At 40.9% G+C, this 25,127-nt stretch overlaps 1 protein-coding gene across 1 annotated transcript in view; it reads right to left on the bottom strand.

Annotated features, from left to right (window-relative positions):
- Myo5a (myosin VA) overlaps positions 1-25,127 on the bottom strand; it is a 113,652-nt gene that overhangs the window by 17,009 nt on the left and 71,516 nt on the right. The window contains exons 24-34 of the mRNA XM_059269055.1: positions 23,389-23,537; positions 21,083-21,196; positions 18,731-18,874; positions 18,494-18,547; positions 16,837-17,064; positions 12,835-12,935; positions 10,046-10,126; positions 8,473-8,671; positions 6,275-6,349; positions 4,692-4,785; positions 620-766 (exon numbers count right to left, since the gene is read on the bottom strand). Of these exons, the coding sequence (XP_059125038.1) occupies positions 620-766; positions 4,692-4,785; positions 6,275-6,349; positions 8,473-8,671; positions 10,046-10,126; positions 12,835-12,935; positions 16,837-17,064; positions 18,494-18,547; positions 18,731-18,874; positions 21,083-21,196; positions 23,389-23,537 (1,386 nt within the window). The remainder of the gene's footprint in view (positions 1-619; positions 767-4,691; positions 4,786-6,274; positions 6,350-8,472; positions 8,672-10,045; positions 10,127-12,834; positions 12,936-16,836; positions 17,065-18,493; positions 18,548-18,730; positions 18,875-21,082; positions 21,197-23,388; positions 23,538-25,127) is intronic.

Here is a 25,127-nt window from a genome sequence, read left to right as displayed (position 1 = left end):
GGCTCTAGCAGACCTTGCCCTTCTCCCCATTCCCTCTGCCTTGCTAAAAACCGTTAGATTAGATTCCTAAAGCAGCCACCAAGGTCCAGCTAACGAAGTATCGAAGTCCAACAATCAAAAGCCCCCTTTGGCTCACCCAATTAACATGCCCAATTAAAACCAAACACTTCATCCTAACACGGGGTTTCCCCTTGTACCTATAAACTGCCATTTTTCTATGGGCCACATCTGTCTCCCCTTTATCCAGAGGCAGTCCTTTGTCCCTCTGGGACAACTATCCTTTCCCCATCTCCCCTGTCCCCTTCCCCTTCTCCTTCATCCTCTATCTCCTGTGTTCGTCTCTTATTCCCTGCCCTCTGTCCTTCTGGGGCAAATAAATCTCCTTTGTGCTGAGAACTTGGTCTTGGGGGGCCTGAGCTGATACAGATCTTTAACAGTAGGGGTCCCTGGAACCAAACTCAGATCATCAGGTTTGATAGCAATCACCATTACCCACTGAGCTATCTTGCCAGTCAAGAAAATAATTTTAAAGACTATGACATCATTTTCAAACCTAGTGACTAGCCTTTCCAGCACTGACCTGGTTGGAAGGGATCTTACCCACACAGAAAGCACTTGCCTAGAATCAGGTTCTTAACAAGCTTCTGCTCATCCTCCCGTTTGTACTCCAGCATTCCTTGGAAATCCTTTTCTTTCCGGGGAATATTGACTGGCCGGATAGGCTCATCAATGATCTGTCCTGGAGATATGTTCTCCATCTGACCCACTTCCGGAGAAACAAAAAAGGAGAGAAATGTTTGTCAGGTAGAATAGTTGAAACTGAGTAAACAGCAACATCACAGGGTAAGTCTACTCTAACAGCCACAGAGCCTGATACACAAGTAGTAACATCAAAAAGCTACCCAGAAGCTGGCAAGGGTTTTGTTTGTTTTGTGTCAGGTTTACTTTGCAGTAAGATCAAGTATCCACAGCACAACAGAAAAGTCCCCAGCATACGCAATTTAGCATATTTGCTAAGGAATCTTTAGCAACCAAAACTAGTTAAACAGATTCAGACTTTCGCTCGCAGAATGGAAAAACAGGGTGGGAATGGCAGAGCATGCCTGTGATCCCAGCACTTGGGAAACAGTCAGGTAGATCAATCATACAGGGTCAGTCTCAGCTACACGAGACCCTGTCTCAAAAGCAAGCAAGCAAACAAGCAAATCTCTCAAACAGAAGAAAAGCATTCTAAAGGGGACGGCAGAAGCACATATTAGTTCTAAGAATCCAATATCTAGTCATTAAAAGCAAAAGAGCATTGATTTAAAATTTACCACTATCTCCAATTCAAACCACATCAAGAGAGTTGGTAAAGACAGTGTTTATTAGCACAAATTGATGTGAAAATGCCTAAAATCAGGTTTATAAGGGCCTCCCTCATAAGGCTAACACCTTTCTTCTGCTTACTTCAGTCATGTGCAAACAGATGATGTCTCCTTTGGAGGGTTGTGCAATGAGACACCACCTGGGAAGCAGAAACCTTCCCCGGACACTGAACCTGCAGGCATCTTCTTGAACCTCTATCCCTCTGAGAAGTAACTTTCTGTGAGAACTGTATTTTCACTGTGTATAACTCACCAGCCAGAGCAGCACAGACAGACCGAGTCAGCAGTCACTTAGCTGCTGTGGTCCAGGTGTTCTTCTAGAACCTGCAGCAATTTCTAGTTTCATTTTTTAGATTCTCACACACCAAAAAGGGAAAATACTCCTTAACTTTTTTATTTTTTCCTGGAAAAGGAAAGCAATTCAAAAGAGTCTCTAAAATTTTGCCTCTTCTCTCCAAAGTACCACGAAGATCTTATTCTCAGGTTTAACCAGTTGTCAGACGATTTCTTACAAGTAGAGAAATTCTGGAAAGTTTGATCTAAAGTAGAGGAACCTGAAGGCTGAGGTTCTAGACTAGAACATATCAGACAGGGTGTGGGTAAGTCACTGTGGTTTCTGGGCTTCTGTTTGTCTTGGATCAAAACAATTACTGCCTTCTAGAATACTTTCAGGTCTGATTTTTTTTTTTTTTTTTTTTTATGAAAACCAAGATGTAACACCCACTCCTGGATTAAAATAGAGCATCATGTAGACCAGATTTTGAAAGACTCTCTACTTAGCTGTATAGTTTCTGCTAAAAATTATGCATGTTGGCACTTTTTCTTTCAAAAAATTTGCTTTTTTAAAAAGTGTTCTTAATTAAATAAAATCCACAGGAGAGGCAAGAGTCTTGCTGTTTTAAATTAAGGCAAAAGGGTTTAAATATGTTTTAACACTTTTAAAGAACAAACAAATTTTGATTATTAGGAGGTGCCTTGTTGCACAGAGACTGGCATTTTTCTGTAAAACACAGACCTGGAGAAGAAGAGAGACGTGTTGAAAGAGCTTGTCATGTTGTGTCTATTTAATTTTATCCTCTAGATAGAAATCATTTAACTCAAAATATAGACTTACATTAAGAAGAAATAAGTCTTTTCTTGTTTAACCCACACTAGCACAAACTTTTTTGCTTGGCTTTCAGGATAGTTTAACTGAAAAGGTAGATTTCTAATTGACAATGGCCAAAAATGAATAGCATCTTGAGATATTTTAACTTCTCTCTTCAATTACATTTCAAAGGTTAAGGGTTTAGCTCACTGGTAAAACATACATTTTAAAGAAAACTGATTTAAAATGTGAAATAACAATGGCTTTTATACATATTCATATTCACTAATGTTGGCAAAGAGCCACTAGTTTAAACAATACCCTTGTTTTTATAGCAAATCCTCTGCTGTCTTATCATGATGCCCAGTTCAGTGTAAAAGTTCTCTGAAAAAAGAACCTAGATTTTTAAGTACTGCCAATGAACATTATAGCTCATGTGTGCAGACCTGGAGTTTCAAAAGATTTTTCTCCTTGTGTTTGTATGTATGGTGTGTGTGCATGTTCATGTGTAAGTATGCATGCACGTGGGTGTCCATGTGTGTGGATGCCTGAGGTTATATTGTGCATCTTCCTTCATCTATCTCTACCTGATATATTGAGGTGGGGTCTCTCTCCGAACCCAGAGCTTGCTGTTTCAGTTTGGCTAGACAGCTTGTTCTGGGGATCCCCTGTCTCTGTCTCTTTAAAACTAGGATTGCAGGCAGCTGCCATGCCTGACAACTTTTTGTGCCGGTTTTGGGGATGAAGTTCTCATAGTTTTGTGGGAGGGGCTTTATATGCAGAGACATCTCCCCAACTGCTGCAGTTTTAAAAGTTTTAATGTAGTATATGAATCATGTAATGCTAAGGGTCTATATGAAATATATGGCTGTAATCTTTCTGACATCTAAGCAACCATTTCAATATCTGGACATTAAAGAGAGTAATATCCTCTTCAAAGTTAACAACCATGATAATATGCTCTATCATAGGTCAGACACTGTGTTCCTTGTAACTGTAAGAAATAAGAGGTGATATCCATGCTCAGAATGCTCTTGGTTAGAGACCAGAAATTCAAACAGAAAAACTGCTAAAAACATGACAGTGAAAAACCACAGAAAGTATGACCCAAACACGGGAGGCAGGGTCATGTGGTCTATGGTGTGATCAGGATGCTTCTAAGGATGTGACAAGTGCCTTTGATCCCAAAGACTGAGCAGGGCTTGAGCAGGTCCCTGGCAGTCAAAGAGAACAGTTATGATGTAATGTGATGGGAAATGTGAGGCAAAGCACAGAGAAGTCAGTGGATAGAATCTCCTGACTATGTCAAGTGGTGGGGACTCTCTACCCTTTGTGCCATGAGAATCATAAAGACGACAACTAGAAAATACGACAGATGGCCAGGATGAGCATGTCACTTGTGGTCATTTCATCTTTGAAACTAGGTCTCTAAAAGGCCTGAGCAGTGATGTGGTTATTGGAATGAAGTTAGCATTTCTTGGTCTTTCTCAGCTACATCTCAAGCACTTCAACTGTGTCTAGCACCTAGGAAGCATTCAATAAAACTTACTGAATTAACAAACTAACCCACAAGACAAGATTAGTATGTTTAACATTGGATTTTTTTTTCTCAAAGAGCTTATATCTATTTTATATAGAAATAATTCTATTTTTAAATTGTGTTTCTTTGTAGTTATAATTCATGGTTTCTGATTAACACTTTTCTCTCTACTAAATCATGAGTTCTTTAAGGATAAAATCTACTACATTTCTTTTCGTATCTCTAGTAATAACAAGTAGGTTGTGTATAGCACTTACTGGTACTATTCTAGATGCATCACCTACATGAACTCACTCAGTTCTTACATTATCATTCCCAGTGAGAATGTGGGAAAATTGAGACAGAGAGAGGTTCAGCAATTTGCAAATATTCTGAGACTAGGAAGTAGGAGAGACAGGACTTGAACCTAAGAAGCTGTCTGTAGAATCCTTGCTCTTAAGCACATGCTATACTTTCTAGGGCAGATACTGGCATATCAGAGAATGTTTGTTAGATGTTTGCTGAATGAATTTTCTCTCTTTGTAACTTACTGTTATATTACTATGAAAATTATCCCCACATGTAGAAGTAGAAATTTCCACTCCACAGAGGTCAGGATTGTCAAAAGTCATTCTGGTTATTTCTCTGAAAATTCACCTGTAAACCTCCCGAGCAGGAAATAAAATTTCACAAATACTGTACAAATATATTTAAGTACCTTCTAGTTCACCAATTTTTTTGGCGAAGACTTTCAGTTGTTTTTTCAGTTTCCGGACAGTTTTATCCTGCTTTTCAAGCTGTTCCATCAAATCCTAAATCAAAGTGAGAAGTATATCAGAGAGATCAGAACAGGCTCGGGCCAGGCACGGGGAGCACAGACAGAGTCCAGCGACAGCACTGTTAGTTGACATAAAAGCTGCACAAGAGTCACAGTGGAGCCACCGCCGGCCGGGCTCACGGGGCAGACAAGGGAGGTGCGGCTACACGAGGCAATGCCAGACCACACTGCATACGTTCCTTTACAGCGTGATGGAAGTCTTCCCCAGACGCCTGTGCGAAACCACTCACGGACGCAGTGACTTGTGAAGGGGGACTGAGCAAAGAGTCTTGACGAGTGCACAAGAAGTTCTGTGGGAGATATGAGGACGGCTGCACTTCCGTAAAGACTGACACTCTGTGTGTAAAGCACTGTTATGATTTACCAATTCTAAACTTAGCCTTAAAGCTTAAGAAACATAAAGAAGTCTGGGGAAACTAAAGGTAAGCTGAGCCAGATGTTGTGGCAAACACCTTTGATTCCATCACTGAGGAGGCAGCAGGGGCTGGATCTCTGTGAGTTCACGCCTAACTAGGGTTACATAGCAAGACTCTGTCTTAAAAACCAAACCAAACTACAAAAAACAGTAAGAAAAAGGATAAAGAGCTTTCTGACACATAGCACAAAGGTGCATGCCTATAACCCAAGTACCTGGAATTCTGAGAGAGAATTCAAGGCCAGCCTGGGTTATACAGTGAGAGTGTCTCTGGGGGGAAAAAGCTGCCTCAAGGTGATGGCCCATAACTTTAATTCCAGCACTCAGGAGGCAGAGGCAGGAGGATCTCCGTGAGTTTGAGGCCAGTCTGATCTACAGAGTGAGTTCCAGGACAGCCAGGGATACAATAGAGAAAATAATGTCTCCAAAAAAAAAAAAAAAAAAAAGAAAGAAAGAAAGAGGAAAAAAAAGACTAATTTTGCATGCCTAATGCAAAAAATGAGAGAGAGAGATTGAGAGAGAGAGAGAGAGAGAGAGCGAGAGCTGTATATTTAAAGCACAGGTAAGACATCTGTGATGACTGGCTCTATTTAGTAAAGACAGGCAGTTAGAAACTCAGGAACTAAGAGGGAAGTGGACAGGACCAGACTAAGAAAGCTCAGAAGGAACATGAATTGGTGAAGATGGCTGGAGGTTGTCACTAAGTTATCGAGAACATTAGAAACCACTGGTTCATTCTCCAGCTCACACAAGAGTGGATTCAGACGGCAGACTGGGGATTCGAGAGACCAGCTGCTAAGGTCCCCAGTGCTGGGCTGTGCTTCCATCACACTGTAAGCCTTGGGTTCAGATCGAAGCACACACGGTGGACACAGGACACTGAACGAGACGGCACACTGGCTAAGGAGAGCTGCGGAGGTTGAGGAAAGAGGTTTTGTGAAGATGTTGGAAGAGAGGCCTCCTGGGCAGCGGCAGGCAGCAGTGTGCTCTTCAGTTAGAGAAGGCTAGAAATAGCGAAGACAACGGAAAAGCACTGTGGTTTACATACAATCATCCTTTTGTAAAGTGAAATCCGATATGATTGATACTTCTTAGGGTCATCTGCATATAATTCCTCAAAATACTGAAAAAACAGTTACAATGGATATTTGTTTCTTGTGTCTTTGAGGAAATGCTACCTCTCAGCAAAATTAACTTAAAATTACTTTAAAACACAGGTAATGAAACTATATCTACTCACAAGTTCCAACTTATCACCTGCCATTACTACGTGTTTTTCTAGTATAGAAGAGTCTCGTATTTGCAGATCTAGTTAGCATGACCAGTGGAGACAGCTGATGGCCAGGATGCTGTCCTTCAGCAGGTCAACAGAACAGGGGACCGTGGTGCCCAGAGAAGGCCGACGTTTTGGTTCCCAGCTCTTTACTCCTCCCTCATTTGTGGTTCTCCCAAGCTGCTACACTGCTCAGCTACCAGCAGAGCAGAAAGGGCAAGGGAGGCAACACAATAAAAAAAGGCAGGAGGGCTGTGAGGACCCCACTGCCATCGGGAACCATGGCGCCGGCGAGAGGCGGCATGGGGGAGGCCTGTGCAGCCTGTGCACAGGGGAGAAAGAAAGCCATTCCCATGTGCATTGGCGTGTTGTGAGTACATGTGTGTCTGGGGGGGATGCCAGGGCATTGGTGTGTTGTGAGTTCATGTGTGTCTGGGGGGATGCCAGGGCATTGGTGTGTTGTGAGTACATGTGTGTCTGGGGGGTATGCCAGGTAAAACTTCAGAAGCACTAAGCCTAGACATACGGTTGCCTTAATATTCTGCTCAAGTGCATCCTTAAAAAAATGCATAATGAAGACTGAGAAACTGTAAGTAGTCTGAAAAGGCCTATCTTTCCATACACTTGAGTTTGATCATATTCTTTGAATTAGCAGTCAGTGTGGCACAAGCAGCTGATCTGCAAAGGGTAGCCTAAAACAAACTAATTAGAGTCTTCTATTTAGAGTGCAGGATTGATTGTTTCTGCATCAGGTACAAAATTTGCCAAGAATGTTAATAGTTCAGACAGGCTGCAGGGCAACACTGGATTGTCTTAGTGAACAAACTGAGAATCTACCACCCAGAAACAAACCTATTCCATAGATCACCTAGCAGTTTAGACGATGAGTCAGAAGCAAAGAATCTGCACAGTGATCAGTCAATATTATTCCACACATCGGTCAATTCTTAATCATCAAAAGCACTGTTAGGTATTTAAGCAACGAGAGTAAAACACAACTTTTAAAGAACACTTTGTGACTGAGAAGGCTCCCCATTGAGTAGTACGGTTCAGTCACGCTGCAAGAGCCCAGACAACACCCTCACCCTCTCCCCATATTCCTACCATGGAGCTTCACACATAAGACAGACTGGAGAGAAAATACTCTGTGTTGGCAGTTATCACTAATGAAATTAGACCTTCAGAGAAATTCAAATGCTTTTATCACAGATCTTAAAAGGTGTTAATTTTTTCATGTCACTAAAGAACAGATTTTATGTAAAAATTGCAATTATAATCTCTCACTGATTTTTTTGCAGTAAGTATATCTGTAAAATTTATATAGATTTAAAAATTGCAAATATGTGATCAAAGTTATAATGTGATGGAGAAAGAAAAATTATAGAAAATAATTTTTTTTTCTTGGTAAAAACATTTTAAAGGAATGAGAAAAAAAGGAAAAGTCTTTGGAGTCCATGTCAGCATTCAGAATCTGGTAAGGGGAAAAGCAAAAGTACCCTCCTTACTATTGTACAAGTTCTGCTTAAAAGAATATAATGTGCCAACCTCAATACTAGGCCTTCTACCCTGTTTTAGAAGCTCTGTCCAGTGTCAACCCATAGCCCATGCTTAGTTCAACCAAGAACCTTCCCTGGCTTGTCTGCTGGACAGGCTGGACGGCATCCTCACTGGATGCGTGGGATCAACGGAAAATAATCTGTAGCTGTATCTCTCTGGTATTTAAAGCCTAGCACGTAGTCAGGAGACTTTCTTCCAGACACTACAGGTAAGGTCTGAGAGGGCTCAATTCTCCAAGAGACTGCTGTGAGAAACAGCCTGAGTGTAGTTTCATTACTTTGAATCATTTCTACCAACATCTTCATGTTTCCCTTTCTGTCTCTATCAGAGACAGAAGAGCATCTTTCCCAACAAGGAAGAGCTGTGCTTGTCCAAAAACAACACACGGCAGACCGGGGCACCGCCACTCTGCTCACCAGGTTTTCGTTGGTCAGCCGCGTGATCTCATGCTGCAGGCTGGCTTCAATGCGGGCCTCGGGGGGCAGCTGCAGGTTCTGGGCCAGCAGCTGCTGTTGCCGGTTATTCTCTTCCTTCAGGCTCTGGATCTCCCCACGGAGGGCCTCGGTCTCATTCTCGTGGCTCCTCTTCTGTGACTGCAGCTGGGATTCCAAGAGCCTGCAGAGAGGCCACACAGGTTTGTAGGGGATAACACACCCCAAGTGCACACTGATGGGTGTGAAGCTACATGCTCCTTTGCAGGAACAGGAAAAGCGGATACTCTAGCGTCTGTGCATCTCCTGACTCCAATGTTATGAAACTCAAATGCCAGAAACACTGGCATCCTTTTGATTGTATGAAGTTGTCCTTAAGTTGGCAAAGATAGTATCACTGCCATAAATAAATAAATAGCTGCATTGTAAAGGGCAAGATTACACACACCCAAATCTAATGAAATAGACCTTTAAAGGACAGTCACTGATTTCAGGCAAAGGTAGAACCAGAATCATGTTTTTAATATTGTCCAGTTATCCAAGAACAGACAGGCTGGTGTGTAACTACTTGGAAACCCATAGATTAACCCAAATGGAGTCTAGTAGTTCTGTAAGTGTGTGTGTGTGTGTGTAAACAGAATTGTCATCTCTCCCCATGAAATTACATATCTAACAGAATCCTAACAAGATACAGCTTTTGGGCAAAGTTATAGTCAAGAATTAACTAACATGAAAAAAAGACACTTAATCCTGATTTCCTTTGTTATTAACTGCTGAGTAAAACTTACTCATGCCATTGTGAGCAAACTATTAATAGCAGACTAAAATATTTTAGTTATGAAATTTCAAGAAAGCTAGCCAACATCACGGAAGTTAATGCCACTGGTTATGGTTAGAACAAAGCCGAGAAGCAGAGCTCATTTAACAGTATAAGGATTCTAAAGTTATAATCACTAAAATGGAATTTCTATGAGATTTTTAACACAGAGACATCATTAGGGAAGATGAATGTGTTAAAGAGAGACACAGCTAATTCTATGTTGTTTGTTTTTTTCTGGGACTAAATTGCTGAGCTCAGGTGGTTATCCTGACTTCTTTGGCTTTAGATCTCACAATAACCACAGAGACTGCTGAATCAGGCACCTGACAACACTTTTAGGCAGCATCACGATAATGAGAAAGTGGCCATATCTGTTACAGGAATGTGTATCCCAGACTGACACTTATTACAAATAAGCTACTGTCCAGGTCACAAGGACTAGTGGCCATGCTCCAATAACTTGTCCTAGAGAATCACAATTTTTAGACACTCACTCCTGACAGCACTGTGGGTTATATGAAGCAATTTGTATTCACCTATAATCAACTTGAGCCTTAGCAGTATCTGTTAGTAGAGACAATTTTAAAGAAGGTATTTGGCTGCAGATTCTATGTTTTATTGAGACTAATTGTCTCAGGAGGGCAGTAAATGCACAAGACATACTGCATCAAAGTTGTGAGTCCACTGTTAGTAAGGAAAACAGTTAATAACAATCCCCTTTGAGGAGACAGATATAACCTGTTGGCTTGTTTTAACCCTTCATAAACCAGCCAGAGCTCTCCATCCTCATTCAACTCCTGGTAATCCATAGCAGATGATCTTCCATGTAAAGGAACACAATGCAAAACACAAAGGGACACGGGATGGAAATGAGACGATGGTGGTCCAGAAAAGAAAAGCACATGACATTCCAGCATTTTACTAAGTGGATAGGACCATTTTTAGTATACAAATGACTTTACATAATCACAAAATTACCTTGGTTAATTAAAAAAAAATGGGTAAGAAGTTGCATCATAGATAAATGAAGAAATGAAAAGAAATGACTGGAAAGTGAGACATTCAATTTCTGATGTTTCATGCGGCTAGCCAGATGACCCTGCACATCAAGTATTTCATTGAGGCTAACTATTACCCATGTATGAAAAGACAAACTCTACGGCAATTTTCATAATCTATTTCAAAATGACAATTTCAGTTTTCTTGATAGGAATTTATTTCAGCATAATCTGATTCCCCACGTAAACTTTTACAAAAATTATCGTACAAATAACATCAGACAATATCCAAAGTTCTCAGCTTTTGACATGTTTTTAAAAAAAATTATTTATTTAATTTATATGGTGCTCTATTTGCATATACACCTGCACGCCAGAAGAGGGCATCAGATCCTATTACAGATGGTTATGAGCCACCTTGTGGTTGCAGGGAATTGAACTCAGGACCTCTGGAAGAGCTGCTGATGCTCTTAACCACTGAGCCATCTCTCCAGCCCCTTGACATGGTTTTAAATTTTTGGATAAAATTAAATTAAAGATCTGGAGAAACTGCCTTTATTTCGGAGATGTATCTATCACCTCTTATTAAAATAGTGGAGTTTATAGACAACATTTATTTAGCAACAGTTTTCCTACCTAGGGTGTAAATAACACGTTTTGAGGATTTGCTAAATGTCAGATGCTGTTCTTCACTCTTTCACTACCTCATCTGTTCTCCCTGTCACCCATGTTGTATTAATAGATGGTAAGGAAGTATCTGAGTCCAGTGCCATGTGATTTGAGAGTCCAGGTTCTTAATCTTGACATACTTTTGTTACTACGTTACATAACATGAATTTGAATGAATTCTATTTTCAATCTACCATCTCTCTCTCTCTAAAGAGTTATTTATTTCAGAGGTTTCAATTATATTATATTCTTATGACTTCAAAATTTATATCTCAGGCCATGTGTATTAGTATTATATATAACTCAACTGCCTAGTGGGCTTTCTCTCCCTGAATGCCTTCTTGTCTGCTAAAATTCAGTATGTGTGAATCCATTCATCACTCTACCCTGTTCCCATGATCATGAAATGGCATCAGCACATCCGAGTCCCCACAGCAGAAACTGCAAGCTTCTCTAGAACCCTCTCACACACCCAACAGACCACAAGGTTTATTGACCTCATCTTCATACACATCTTTCAAAATCTCCCACTTCTTTCATCCCAAATGTCATCACCCAAGCTCGCGCTGCCATGACCAGTCAATGGATTACGGCAAAGCCTCTTAACTGCTATTGTGCTTTCAGTCTTGCTCCATTACAATCATTCCTCTATTTAAACGATTCTTTCTAATATCTTTAGACTAAAACTCCACCACTCTCAGTCATTTCTCTAAGGAGCCTGTAACCTCTGTGAGAAGGAACTGTTGTTTGTCTGTCTTCTGCTAGGTTCCCATTATGTGGCCTAGTGTCTGGCATGAGGTAGGCACATTTCAGACCTGGTGATGGAACAGGTGAGTGGATGGATGGACAGCATACTACTACCCTTTCTATAAGATGTTCTTTTTGTTTTGTTTTGTTTGAGACAAGGTGTCTCTGTGTAGCCCTGGCTGGCCTGGAACTCACTATGTAGACCAGGCTGGCTTTAAACTTACATAGATCTGACTGTCTCTGCCTCCTGAGTTCTAGGATTAAAAGCATATATCACAACAGCAGCCAGGCTAGTAAGATAATCTTAAATATAAAAGTTTATAATTAATTCATTAAATTTACATTTAACCAAGTACCTTTAAAATGTACCTCTGTACCTTTGCCTGTAAATAAAGAACTATCTTAGGTTTTGTAAGGTATATATATTTAATTTGTGGGTATTTATGTATGTCAACCCTGGAGCTGTGTCATCAAGATAGGATACTCGAGACTCCAGAACGGTCTTTCACTGCAGGCCATGCTCCCTCAAAATGGTCCAGTGTGTAATTTTTTTCTGTTTAGAGAACAATGGCACTAAATCGCTATTCAGAAATAAGGTTGGCAGTAAGCCTGAAAATTGAAGGTATGAGTCTCCATTCTCCCATCTTCAAAGTTGTGGCACCCTTCTAGAGCTATATGGCTCCACTGATGGAATTCCAGGCACATACATCTCCACTTCTCTTCTGCTACATTTCAATTATTGAACACTGCAGTTGCCTCTACAAACCTTCAAACAGCCATCTTGAACAACACCCTTACTATGAAAGGATCTACCCAGGACAGCCTAAACTGAGCAGTGGGTTTTCTTCTCCAGAAAGCTTAAGGCCAAGGCCCTTGACATAAATATCTTCCTATAATGTGAATAACATTTCCTTTGACACCAATCATCAACAATTACCTGATACTATGAATGGGATTTTAAGGTGGTTTACACCAGAAACCTTAGGTTCTTCCTGAAGATTGGCTGATGTCTAATAAAGCAATGAGTCAGCACACTGACTTCCTGAGTAAAAGGTTGGCTTGAAGATTCAAATTCATATAGTTAAACCAAGGCGGATGAAAGGATCAACTTACCTGTTGGTTTCTTTCAAACCAATATATGCTTGTGCGATTTCACCTTTGTCTTTCATTTTCTGTACATCTTCCAAAAGTATTGTGGAATCTGTCATGGTGTTCTGAAGGGAGAAATGACACATTTCCACATGAAGGCTCAACTCAGTAGCTGGGGATCACATAACACATTCTTTTCATTTCAGGCCTTAGTGGGTAAGGGCACTTGCCACCTAGCTTCATGACCTGGGTTCAATCTCTAGAATCCATAGGATGGAAAGAATCTACTCCCATAAATTATTATCTGACATTCATGTGTTTGCTTATACAAACACATGCACTCTGTCTCTCTCTCTGGTACGTGCACACACACACACACACACACAAACCAAAAACATTAAATAAAATTACTAATTTATTGTCTCTAAAGAAAAACAACTTTAGCACCCTTAAAGGTTCATTCTCTTTGTCTAAGAAACATGTCTAATCTTTCAATTTTTGTTCTAAGCTAGGTGTGGTGGCTTGTTGTTCGACTCCTAGATGGTCTTTTAATAAACAACCTGGAGCCAGATATCGGGGTAAAAGCTGAAGGATCAGAGAAGCAGAACAGCCAGCCACTAGTTCTTACTGCTATGAAATCCTCAGCCTAAAGAGAGTGAGTTCTGTTTCCTCACACCTTATATACCTTTCTCTGCCCAGACATCACTTCCTGAGATTAAAGGCCTGTGTGCTTTCCCAGTACTGGGATTAAAAGTGTGTACCACCACTGCCTGGCTCTGTTTCCAGTATGACCTTGAACCCACAGAGATCCAGACAGATTTCTGCCTCCCGAATGATAGGATTAATGGCGTGTGCACCACTGCCTGACCTCTGTCTAATCTGATGGCTGGCTCTATCCTCTGACCCTCAGGTAAGTTTATTAGGTATACACGATATCACAGTGGCTCATGCCCAGGCTGTCCTCAGACCCTTGAACTTCTGGTCTTCTTGCCTCATCTTCCTCAGTACCCGGATCATAGGTGTGCACCACTGAACCAGCCCAGTTTATAGAGTGCTGCAGATCTAACCCAGGGCTTTGTGCATGCTAGGTAGGCATTTTACCAGTTGAACTACATCCCTGGCCCCAAATAAACATTTCTTTAGCTTTATTTTATAAAGTATATATATTTAGTATATTTCAGCTAGTTTTTTTCCCTGAAGGAAAAAAATTTATTTGATAAAAATCTATTTGATATTCTCATTTTTAAGACCTATAAATATGATTCACAATGACTCGAGTTTTTTTTTTTAATCAAATAATGATACATTGTACTTGAATATCTTAGGACTTTTCTGGGGTGTTTTTCAATGTTTAATAAATTACGTTACTTGATCTATTCATCTAGTATGAAGACAAGGGAAGATGGGGTCTCCATTTGCTGGTGTCCTGGGGAACAAGCAGCTGGATTTTTCCTATTCTGCCTGTCTTGGGTATAGTATTTGGGAGACAGGGTCAGATCTGTATTGCAGCACCAAGAAGCTTTTGTCCCACTGTTCTATGTGGTTCCCATATGAAGTTCTGAAAAGGCTGTATCATATATGAAGCATCCTATTATTGCTCAACAGTTGACCCCAAGATGAGTAGAGAAATTAAACTGCAACTTCACAGGAGTTACCTTTTATTCTAGCTACGGACTTTGCCCTTAGGGAGGGAATGTGGCAGTGAAGAAGGCCTGCTCAGCTCTTCCATTTCTCCTCCACCTCGTTTGCTTTGGTATGAATGTGTGCCTGGGAGAACTGTCCATTTAGGAGTGCTCTAAGTAAAGGGTATTTTCCCCAACTTCTGTATGACCCCAGAGCTACACTAGTGAGTCACAGAGGTGACTGTGAGTGAAAAGTCATACAGGAAATTGGTCAGTAAGAAAGAAGCAGGGCATGGCAGCTTACACTGTGCTCAGAGCACTCAGGAGGAGGAGGCAGGAGGACATCTTCAACTATACAGTGAGTTTGAGGCCAATTTGGGCTCTGTGAGCTCCTAAGGCAAAAAAGGTAGAGGGCTAGAGAGATGTAGCAACACTTAAGAGGGTTCAGATCTCTCACCCATGCAATAAGCTAGACATTCCACATATGTCTGTAAACCAAGTTCTGAGGGGTGGAGCCAGGGCCCTGCTGGGCTTCCTGGCTTCTAGCCGAGGTGAGAAAATAAAAGCCATCTCTACCTCAAAGGAACAGATGGAGAGTGATGGAGGAGGGCACACAATGCCCTCTTGTGGCATTCATTTCCACATACTCACATAAACACAAATAATAAATCAATCCATCTTAGAAAACAGTACAATTTAAAATAGACCTGGTCACAAAGCACCAGCTACATTAACTGAGGAGACTTGCAGCCAATGTTAGGATTAAACAGAAGTACTTATTAAATATTAAAAATATGTATAATTACCTTGTCATCCTGAAAAATCACATGTTGGCAAGCACAAAAATGCAAAAAACAATAAATCTTCAGCTTCATGAACAGATACATTCACTGAATCCAGACAAGAGTTCATTTAAAAGCTAAGACTTGTTTCTTCTAAAACTAACTCTAAATGCATTAGCATTCACAAAACTGTCAGAAGGTAGACATTAATATATATGTATGAGATAGGAACTCCTATTTTCTTTTTTTGGTTTTTTGAGACAGGGTTGCTCTTTGTACAGTCTTGGCTGTCCTGGAACTCGCTCTGTAGACAGGCTGTTCTCGAACTCACAGAGATCCGCCTGCCTCTGCCGAGTGCTGGGATTAAAGGCATGCGCCACCACTGCCCAGCTGGAACTGCTATTTCTTTTTTTTTTTTTTTTGGAACTGCTATTTCTAATGCTTAAGTTCTTTCCTGAGTTGTTTTGTTTTAAAATATTCCTGGTTGTAAAATGCTTGCGTGTATGAAAGAATGACTCTGCTGTTGATATATCTGGGTGAGATTTCATACTAGGTCTTTGAAGAGTTCAAGCAGTGGGCATTGGGAGGGCGATTGTCCAGGGAAGCCTCCCAGAGCTCTCTGGAGGCAGAACAGACAAACCAGCGCTGGCTGTGCTAACTCACACCCTAGCTCACTATGTGTTCACTATTGTTCACCACTGCCTTGAAAACAAGAAACTGAGGAACTTAGGATGACAAATAGACACAGGTGTTCAGAAAGTGTCAGTACACTGCGCACCTCCAGAACAGGCAGGGTGTGCTACATGGAGGCCAGAGCTGGGCAAGCAAAGACTGTGTTGAGATAGGGCCAGCTCATTATCATACAACAGCTGTCACATGGGCTACGTGAACTTAGTGAGTGGCAGGTATGTAACCAAACTATGTGCTCTACTAGTGAGATTGTATTTATGCCCTCTGCTTTATTTTTATTTTTTATTTTTATTTTCCAATCTCTTAATTTCCACTAAAGCTTCCTATGAGAATATCCATTGTACTCCACAAATATATCCAACTATTCATAAATTTAGAAAGAAAAAGAGAGACTATCAGTTTGCTGAGAGAGGAGAGAATACTGATTTAGTCTTTGTACAGGGCTTTCTTTTTCAAGGCCAGCCTGTTCAAGTCTTGGAACCAGATGAGCCTGAACCAGGAAAGGTGACAGTGTAGACGCTTTCTGTTGACTCCATGAACACAGCCCTTCCTACCTTCTCCCTAGTAAAGGGAGCTCCTGGGAGTGAACAGGAATCATCTCCATGAACTGATTTCATTTCTAACCATTTTGTTACATTTATACTTACGCAGGCCAATTCCAACAAGTAATTTTAGTTAGACTTAATGCCTCTTTATACCAAAATAATTTGTAGATTTTCATATTCAATGTATTTTACTTTAGTTCAGAATATACTGAGGCCAGATTACTACACAAGTATTTTAAAAAAATTCTTTGATTATGAGCTTTGAAAGACACCTGGGAACCCAGTGGCTTTTGTAACTGTCCTTTCATTACAAACTGGAGGAAAAACGTAAGGAGAAGTGAAATCCAGTCCCCATGCCTCATACTCAACATGTACACATAAGCTTACTTTGGGCTGGATGGCTTCTTTCTGGCTCACCAGCTGAGACCGCAAGATGAGGACTTCCTCCTTGCGGACATCGAGCTCCTCGCTCACGGAGGTCAGCTGTTCCATGAGGACACGGTAGGCAGGAGCACCTGGTGCAGTCACTTCGGGGGCGCTTTTCTCACTGAGGGCTTTGCGTAACTCGTTCAGCTCATTCTTCAGTTTTTTGTTTTCTGATTCCAGTTCTTGACGCTGAATGAAAAGATAGACAAATTTACTGTGGCAGTTTGAATGAAAGGTGCCCCACAAGCTCACAGGGACTAACACTATTGGAAGGTATGGCCATGATGGAGTAGGAGTGGCCTTGTTAGAGGAAGTATGTCACTAGGGGTGAGCTTAGAGGTCTCAGATACTCAAGCCCAGTCAGTGTGTCATAATCTTTTCCTGCTACCTTTGGATTTGGATGTAGAACTACCTCTCCAGAACCATGTCTGCCTGTGTGTACCATCCTTCCCACCACGATGACAATGGACTAAACCTCTGCACTGTAAGCCAGCCCCAATTAGTGTTTTCTTTTATAAGAGTTGCTGTGGTCATGGTGTCTCTTCACAGCGACAGAACACTAAGTCATTTACTGCTTCATTCTCATCTTTACATCGGAAAACTGAACCTCGCCTAAGTGATGGAAGAATTCTACCAGAAAGGACATCAATCCCCACTCTTAAGTGTGACATCAGTGGGACTGAGCAATGTAAATGATAGTTTGCATCACCAACTCCAATTCCAGTGGCAAATTGACTCTGATCTGCTCAGGGAATACTTCCAGACACAAACTGCTGAGTCCCAATCCCAGGAAGCCCAGGCTTTGTTTGGAGGTAAATGTAAGGGCAAAACCAAGCATACAGCTGCTCAGGATATTCCCAATGACTGGGTCATCTGGGCAGACCTCTGGAATCCTCAGCAGGGCTCTCTTTCAATCTACTAATTAGTAATCAGTTTTGAATTGTTCATTTCAGGGACAGAAAACAAGGCAATGTCTTTACTTTGGTGCTGAGACTCTGATACAATGTGTCCCCAACTTTAACATGTATCACAGCCATTTGGAGTTCCTGTTGAAACACATATTTCTAAGCCCCAATTACAGGATTCTGACCTTATGTCTAGTGGTGTGAGGGCTGAGAATTTTGTACTTCCAACAAGGAACTAGGCGACAGTGACTGTGATAATATAGGAGTGAACTTTGAGAACCACTCACCCAATACAGAACGAATCTGGGCTTCACTCATACTACAGAAAACACTTTCACTTATCTATGTTTCTGTGAGGCACGGGATGTTTTGGAGAGCAAACTGCTACCCTATGCTTTTATCTGCCCCTCAGCGTCAATTAGATGTTTATGGTAACAGATGGGAGGGAGCACTTGAACCAAGTAGTCTGATTCTAGAGTTCACAATCTTTACAGCTATAGCTGGAGGGGCTGCTACCTCCTGTTCCTGTTCAGAGTGAAGTCCTATCAGATGAAATAGAGTTTGTGAAAAGAAACAACAGAGGCTGGAACTAGTGCCCGAATCAGATAAGCTAGAACCTTCAGCTAAGGATGTTCTCAGAGAAAAAGACAAGTTCTTGGTAGCTCTCTTGTCAAAACAAAGTAAACAAAGTTTTGGGCTGAAATTTTCAGTACCTTGAGGGACTCATATTCCAGTTCCGCACCTCTAATTGGTGGTCTTTCTTCCTCCTGGGGAGAAAAATAAAATAAAAACTTTGTATTTTAATTGTCAAGGTTTTACTATTAGAACATTAGCTGCTGTACAAAGGGCAGTGAAGTGTCAAAGCCTTCGAAGCTCGAGTGAGTGCCGCCCAGCTAAGGAACTCAGGGACCACAGAATGGGACAGCCTTCCCTCCCTCACTGCTGCTCACCTTTGCCTTGCTGCGGAACACCTGCTCCTCCTTTCTGTCCAGCTCATCCTGCAGTATCTGCTTCTCCTGTTCCAGCTCCGTGACACGCTTCTGGAGCTTAAGGAACAATGACATGTCCAGAGGCACCTTCTTCTCACTTGGCTCCTAAAACCCAGAAATCATAAGAATCAAGTAAAGCCAGAGACTCACAAGCCAAAGAGAAAACAGTGAAAACAGTTCAATAGGAAAACAGTCAAACTCACAAAAGAAATGTAGAACAAAACAAAAAACATGTTCATCCTTGCTAATGATTGAAGAAATACAAGTTAAACAATAGTAAGGGATTACTTCTCTCTTACCTGACTGGCAAATAGCCCACAGGTGGCATTTCAAAGTTAATAATGTCCCATATTAGCCAACTGTGTCCCCTATTATATTGGTGGCATATGAATAAGCCTGTGGAAATCTGCGTGCATTTATTACAGTTGTAGATGTATAATAATATCTACTCTAGCACATCTGTTTAAGAATTAAGACTACATGGCAAGGAGATGACTCAGAAGCAAAAGTGCTTGCTGTAGTCATTTTCCAGTTATCTGTCTAACTGCATAGCCAGGTGAACCACCAGCTTAGGCATTGTCTTCCTGATGGGCAATGAGATGGTTTCTAATTTCTCAATACACATCCAAGAACACAAATATCTGAACATAACCTTCGGCAGTCTGGTGGGCTGGGGCAACTTCTACTTACAGCAACAACGACATCATTCCTGGGACAACGGTCACTGCTGTAACTCAACCAAGAAACGTTTTCACCTCAGCTGATTGCCCAAAGGTGGCATTTCAATGCTATCTTAAATTTTATTCTCTGGCTTTTCCTAAGGTTAAATGGTGCGTGTATGGAGGTCACAGAACAACTTGCAGGAGTTGGTTCTCTCCTTCCAGAATAAGTTCTGGGGCTTGAGCTCAGGTCAGCAGGCTTTACATTGAGTACTTTAACCACTGAGCTATTGTGTTGGCCCACCAAAAACACCTACAAGTACTTAAATGTTCCATTTAAATATCTTAACATCTGTTCATTTATTAGTGATGCATATGTTCCTGAAACTTTAACTTTCAAACCACTGTAACAGATCCTCCATTCTATAAACAAACATAGTACTTCACTCTCGGCACGTAAAATGTTATTAACTGAAAATTATTCCTTTGGGCTTTGGGCATGTAAAAAGGAATCTTATTAAAATAGGATTGGGTAACTTCTCAGCTCTCAGTTAATGCTATACGCAGAATATATCCACTGATTGCTAGGTGAGAACGAAATTCTACAGCTAGGAATAAGAGAACAGGAAAAGGCATGGGCACCGAAGGTAATACTTGCCAAAACACAAAATAACTTGAGCTGTGATGAATGGTAGTCACTTAAGATGCTAGATGGTGTCCTTAGTGCCAGTGACATATCTATTTCTAGCAAGGTCATTTGACTTCTCTGATCACATAGGAAAGGAGGAAGAGTGGGCCATCTGGAGGAGAGGAGTTGTGGGTCTTATTTTCCTTCCTTTTTTTAGTAAGGACTTTGTCAACCAAGCCTGTACTATGAGTGAGTGAAACTTTGATATTGACCTTAAAATAGTCTCACAACTGAAGACAAGGTAATAGAATTCATTAATAAAATTACCACCACTGGTTTTAATTTAATTTTGAAATTATCCTACCACAGCTGAGCAAGTCATGGTGGTCCTTTCCCCAGCTGGGAAGCTGTGAGGAAGCTCAGGGAAAAAGCAGGACTCCAACAGCCTATAGCAGCATGGAAAAGCAATGGTTTCAAACCAGCACACAGCAGCCTTAGACACTGTGAGGACTCCAGGGCAAATGCAGCCAGCAGCTGAGTTCTCTGCAGAAACTGCCTGGGGTCCCACCGTGACAGAGACAGCAAAGAAACTACTGCTATAAGGCTTCCATTTAAATATATACTGTGGGACTGGGAATACTGTTCAGTGATAGAGCACACGCTTGTCACATATAGAGTTCTTGGTTCAATCCTACCACCCAAACAAACAAAAACTAGTACATGTATTGGCAAAAACACGTGCAATAGGTATGCATATATACAAATGATTAAGAATACATAAGCCGGGCCGGGCGGTGGTGGCGCACGCCTTTAATCCCAGCACTTGGGAGGCAGAGCCAGGCGGATCTCTGTGAGTTCAAAGCCAGCCTGGTCTCCAAAGCGAGTTCCAGGAAAGGCGCAAAGCTACACAGAGAAATCCTGTCTCGAAAAACCACAAAAAAAAAAAGAATACATAAGCCAATTATTAGAAATGTTGCCTATCAACAGAAGCAAGCACATCTTACTTCTAGTGATAGATAAATGTACCTCTGTCCTTGGTGCAATGTCTTCAGTTTCTGCAAATTCAGAGCTGAAGGTGTATTCAGACTCATTGCTGCTGTGGGTAGAGTCTGTTCTCTTGTGTCCTGGTTTAGGCACATTCTGTGAGGTAAATAATAACCCAAAGATAATTCATTTAACATAACGGAACAATGCACAGTGGAAACAGCATCCACAATGTCTTCATTACAATCTCTACTCAGTAATTTGCACTGATGGCCAAATGTTCAAGGGTTCCATCTTGGTTTGACCAAGTTCTTATAAGCGGGTGATCTCCACAATGAGAAAGGCGTGCCAGCATGGTAAGAAAACCACATGGCCCAATGTAGATCACCTGTGACTGTTGGCAGAGTCCCCAGGGTCTCATGTACAACAGTTTAGCTTTGAACTCACTCTGTAGCTAAAGATGACTTTGAATTTCTGATCCTCCTGCCTCCACCTTCTGAGTACTGGGACTACAGGCAAGAGCTACCACACTCTATTTATGAGTTCTGAGAATGGTACACAGGCCTTTAGATCCATGCTAAGCAAGGAGTCTATCAACGGGACTTCTTCAAGGCTCTCTCTTTTTTTGTTTGTTTGTTTTTTTTTCCCTAAAGTTTTGAGTTATTCAGTCACTCTGTTCAAGCAATTCTTTGTGTTGTGATAAAATAAAAGTTACAAGAAAGTGTATAAATTACACTGACTGACAGACATAACCATTCATTACATGGTAATTAAGTATACATGGTTAAAAATAAGTAGGAGTTATACAGGTGACTCTAATTTCTATCACTTTACACATGACATCCATCTGTGGAGTAAGCAGTGAGGATTAGACAGTGCAGGGCAGGTAAGCTAGATGCTTGCAGAATTCACTGAAGACCCCTGAATCATGACCATGATGATTCAGGAGATCTGGAAGATACGTTTAGGGCACAGATACCATATCAATCAGTGTTTAGAAAACTCATAGGGAATGAAGAAGCAAATCGGGACAGTCTACTGTACCTAATACACAGAAAAGACTCAAAGAATCATTTTGTTTCCACTGTTACTCAGGAGTTTTCTAAGTAACCAGTGGCCTCCAAAGTATCCAGTAGGATCCAGAGCTTAATCCTAAGTATAACTGAAACACAGTTTAAATGTAAAGGTTGGTACAGTTGTCTAATACATAGAGTAAATAAAAATACACCAAAGAATAGAACTGTGGGGACCAAGAGCACTGAGAGAGAGGAACCAGATGCTGGGAAAGCTGAAGAGGACAGAATATGAAAGGGGGGGGGGGGGCGTTTCGAGAGGTCCTACCAACCTGGAAGCCAAGGAAGCCAAGGCTCAGTCAAGGTTCTTCCGATCTGCCAACCAGGGATCATAGCGACCCACTCCTACTGTAAACGGCTCCTTGTAGATTAATAATCCTTGCAGATTGGTAAAGTGTAGGGCAATCATCTACTATGGGATTTAAATGTGCTTTCTAGCTTCCCTTACACCAGGCTTTCTCATCTGTGAGCCTTGCAAACATTAGTTTTATGTCATGTTTTAAAAATCTCTGCCAAGCACATCTTTCTATCAAAAAATTTTGAAGTAAATATTCTTTCCTATGGGCACCAACTTAGTTTGCTTTTTACAAGATCTATTTCAGAGCATTCTAACCACATGTACCATTAGGTTACCTTTTAGGGAACAAGAAAGCCGGAGAAATCAGTTTCCTGACAATGAGTAGGACAGCTCCATGTGTGGAAAGTGCACTGGCAAGGACCGAAGAGCCCTTGACACTGCTGATATAAATTATTATTATCAGAGACTGAATTTACTCGGTATGGAAATTTAAATTGGAAATTATAAGCTCCAGTGAAGAAAATAGTTATATAAAAATAATATAAATATACAAAATTTACCTTGTCATTTAATGTAGGAAGCACAGTCATGATAATCTGATTTTATACTACTTTATAGCCCCATCTTTAAGTATCTGACTTTACTGAAGTATTTATGGATAAAACTGCATGATTTCTGGGATTTACTTTAAATAATATAATCCATGAAGTGGGGAAGGTGATGAATAGGAGAGAAAACAGAGATACATTGACTATTGGGGAACTGAGTGATCGATATATTGAGGTTCACTTTATGATTCTACTTACTTTTATATATGACTAAATATTCTCATCTTTAAAAAAAAAAAAAAAGCAGAAGCCAGGTATAATGGACCATGCCTATAATCCCCAGGAGGTAGAAAATAGAAGGATCATGGGCCTAAGGCTAGCCTGGGTTACACAGAAAGACTCTTTAAAAAAACCAAGTGTTGGACTCACCAGCATCAGGGTCATCTCCTCCTTGAGGTCATCATAGCGCTCCTCCAGACGACTGAACTCATTCAGAAGGTTCTGATACCTCAGTCTTTCATCATTCAGGTCAATCTCCAGCTGTTTTGTCTCTTCTACTAACTTCTTCTCCATAGTTTCTGAAATAAACAAGAGGATATAAAGGATAGGGCCTGGATAAAGGGTGACAGGTGACATGTCAGGCCACAGAGGTGGCAAGAAAAAGCCCTTGAAGCAGCCCAAAGAGACAGATGAGGAAGCTAGGCCTTCCATCAGAAGCCAAAGGATAACAGAAGAAACTCAGGGGCTAAACGCAAATGCCCCTGGGAAGGGCCCCTGGCCACAGGTGAGATTAAGAAATCAGTTAAAAAACAAAACAAACAACAAACAAACAAAACAACAAAAAGCTGTTCCTTGTGCCAGAGACGATGGTAATTCCATTCTTATTTATCATCTAGATTCCATCATTGCATCCTTACTCAACTTAGAATGAAGTATTGCCTAGGAATCTGTTCTACATTATAATAAACCTTTTCAGAACTAAACAGAACAAAAACAATCCCCCCTCAAAACTGGAAGGGGGATATGTATACATAGGTGACTCCATAGAATTCAAGAATGTAAACAGGTATGCTGACTTCTGTTTCTCTTAGTGGAATTGAACCTTTAGCTCCATGAGAGAGTTTTGTGAAGGCAGGAAGAGAAAGAAGCATAACCCAAATTAAATCTCTTACAAATGGCAGCGCTCATCTATGGAGCTCTCCATGTACTATAGCTTTGGTCCCACTAGTCCATGCACTGGTTACAACACATTCCTATTTGCTTGTTTTATTGAGACAGTCTTGCTATGTAGCCCTGCCTAACCTGGTATGACTGCATAGCATGCATGCATGGCTATACAGTCCATCCTGCTTCAATTTCCTCAGTGCTGGGATTATGGGTGTGCACCACTACACCCAGACTACAAGAACTTCTGGATAAACTTCCACTACGTACTAGTCTAGTAAGCAATAACAAATAAACTAATATATGTATATATAGATATAGATATAGATATAGATATAGATATAGATATAGATATAGATATAGATATATTTACATAGTATTCTCTTAGGTCATTCATGTAAGTATTGGCACATATATTTTTATTCCAATAGTGTTGTTTTAGGATATTATAAAATCCAATAAAATTTTTTTGTGTGTGTGTGCATGTCATAGCATACATGTGGAGGCCAGAAGACAACTACTTATGGAAATCAATTTTCTTCATTCACCATGTGGCCCAGGGATTGAATTTAGGTCCTTAGGCTTGGAAATGAGCCATCTTACTAATAAATTCTGATATTCATAAATTATTTCGGCTAAATAATGATTCAAAAAGTCATTCTTCAAGAGAATAGTGACTTTTAAGGGACTTGCCCTCCTACTCTATATTTGTCTGTGTGTCTCAGGCCCATATTCTATCATATAATCTCATAGCACACTGAAGCCCTGTCATCCTATTACCCCTCCACTTCTAACTAGATGACTGCTTAGGCTCTGCCCACGGTGCTAATTACTTCTGTGCCATCTCTCACGTGCTGCTTAAGTACCCTAACTTTTCCAGTTCCCCACCTCACTGCCTTTTCTGCCAGGAGCTTTCTCTTGGCTGGACATGGTTTGGAGTTCAGAGATTAGCCACTGACTGCAGGTAATAAAAAAATAAAGCAGCTATGCATGGAGGCTCAGTA

This window comes from Peromyscus eremicus, chromosome 7 (genome assembly GCF_949786415.1).
Source record: "Peromyscus eremicus chromosome 7, PerEre_H2_v1, whole genome shotgun sequence".
Classification (NCBI taxonomy): Eukaryota; Metazoa; Chordata; class Mammalia; order Rodentia; family Cricetidae; genus Peromyscus; species Peromyscus eremicus.
This window is presented reverse-complemented; position numbering and strand designations above follow the sequence as displayed.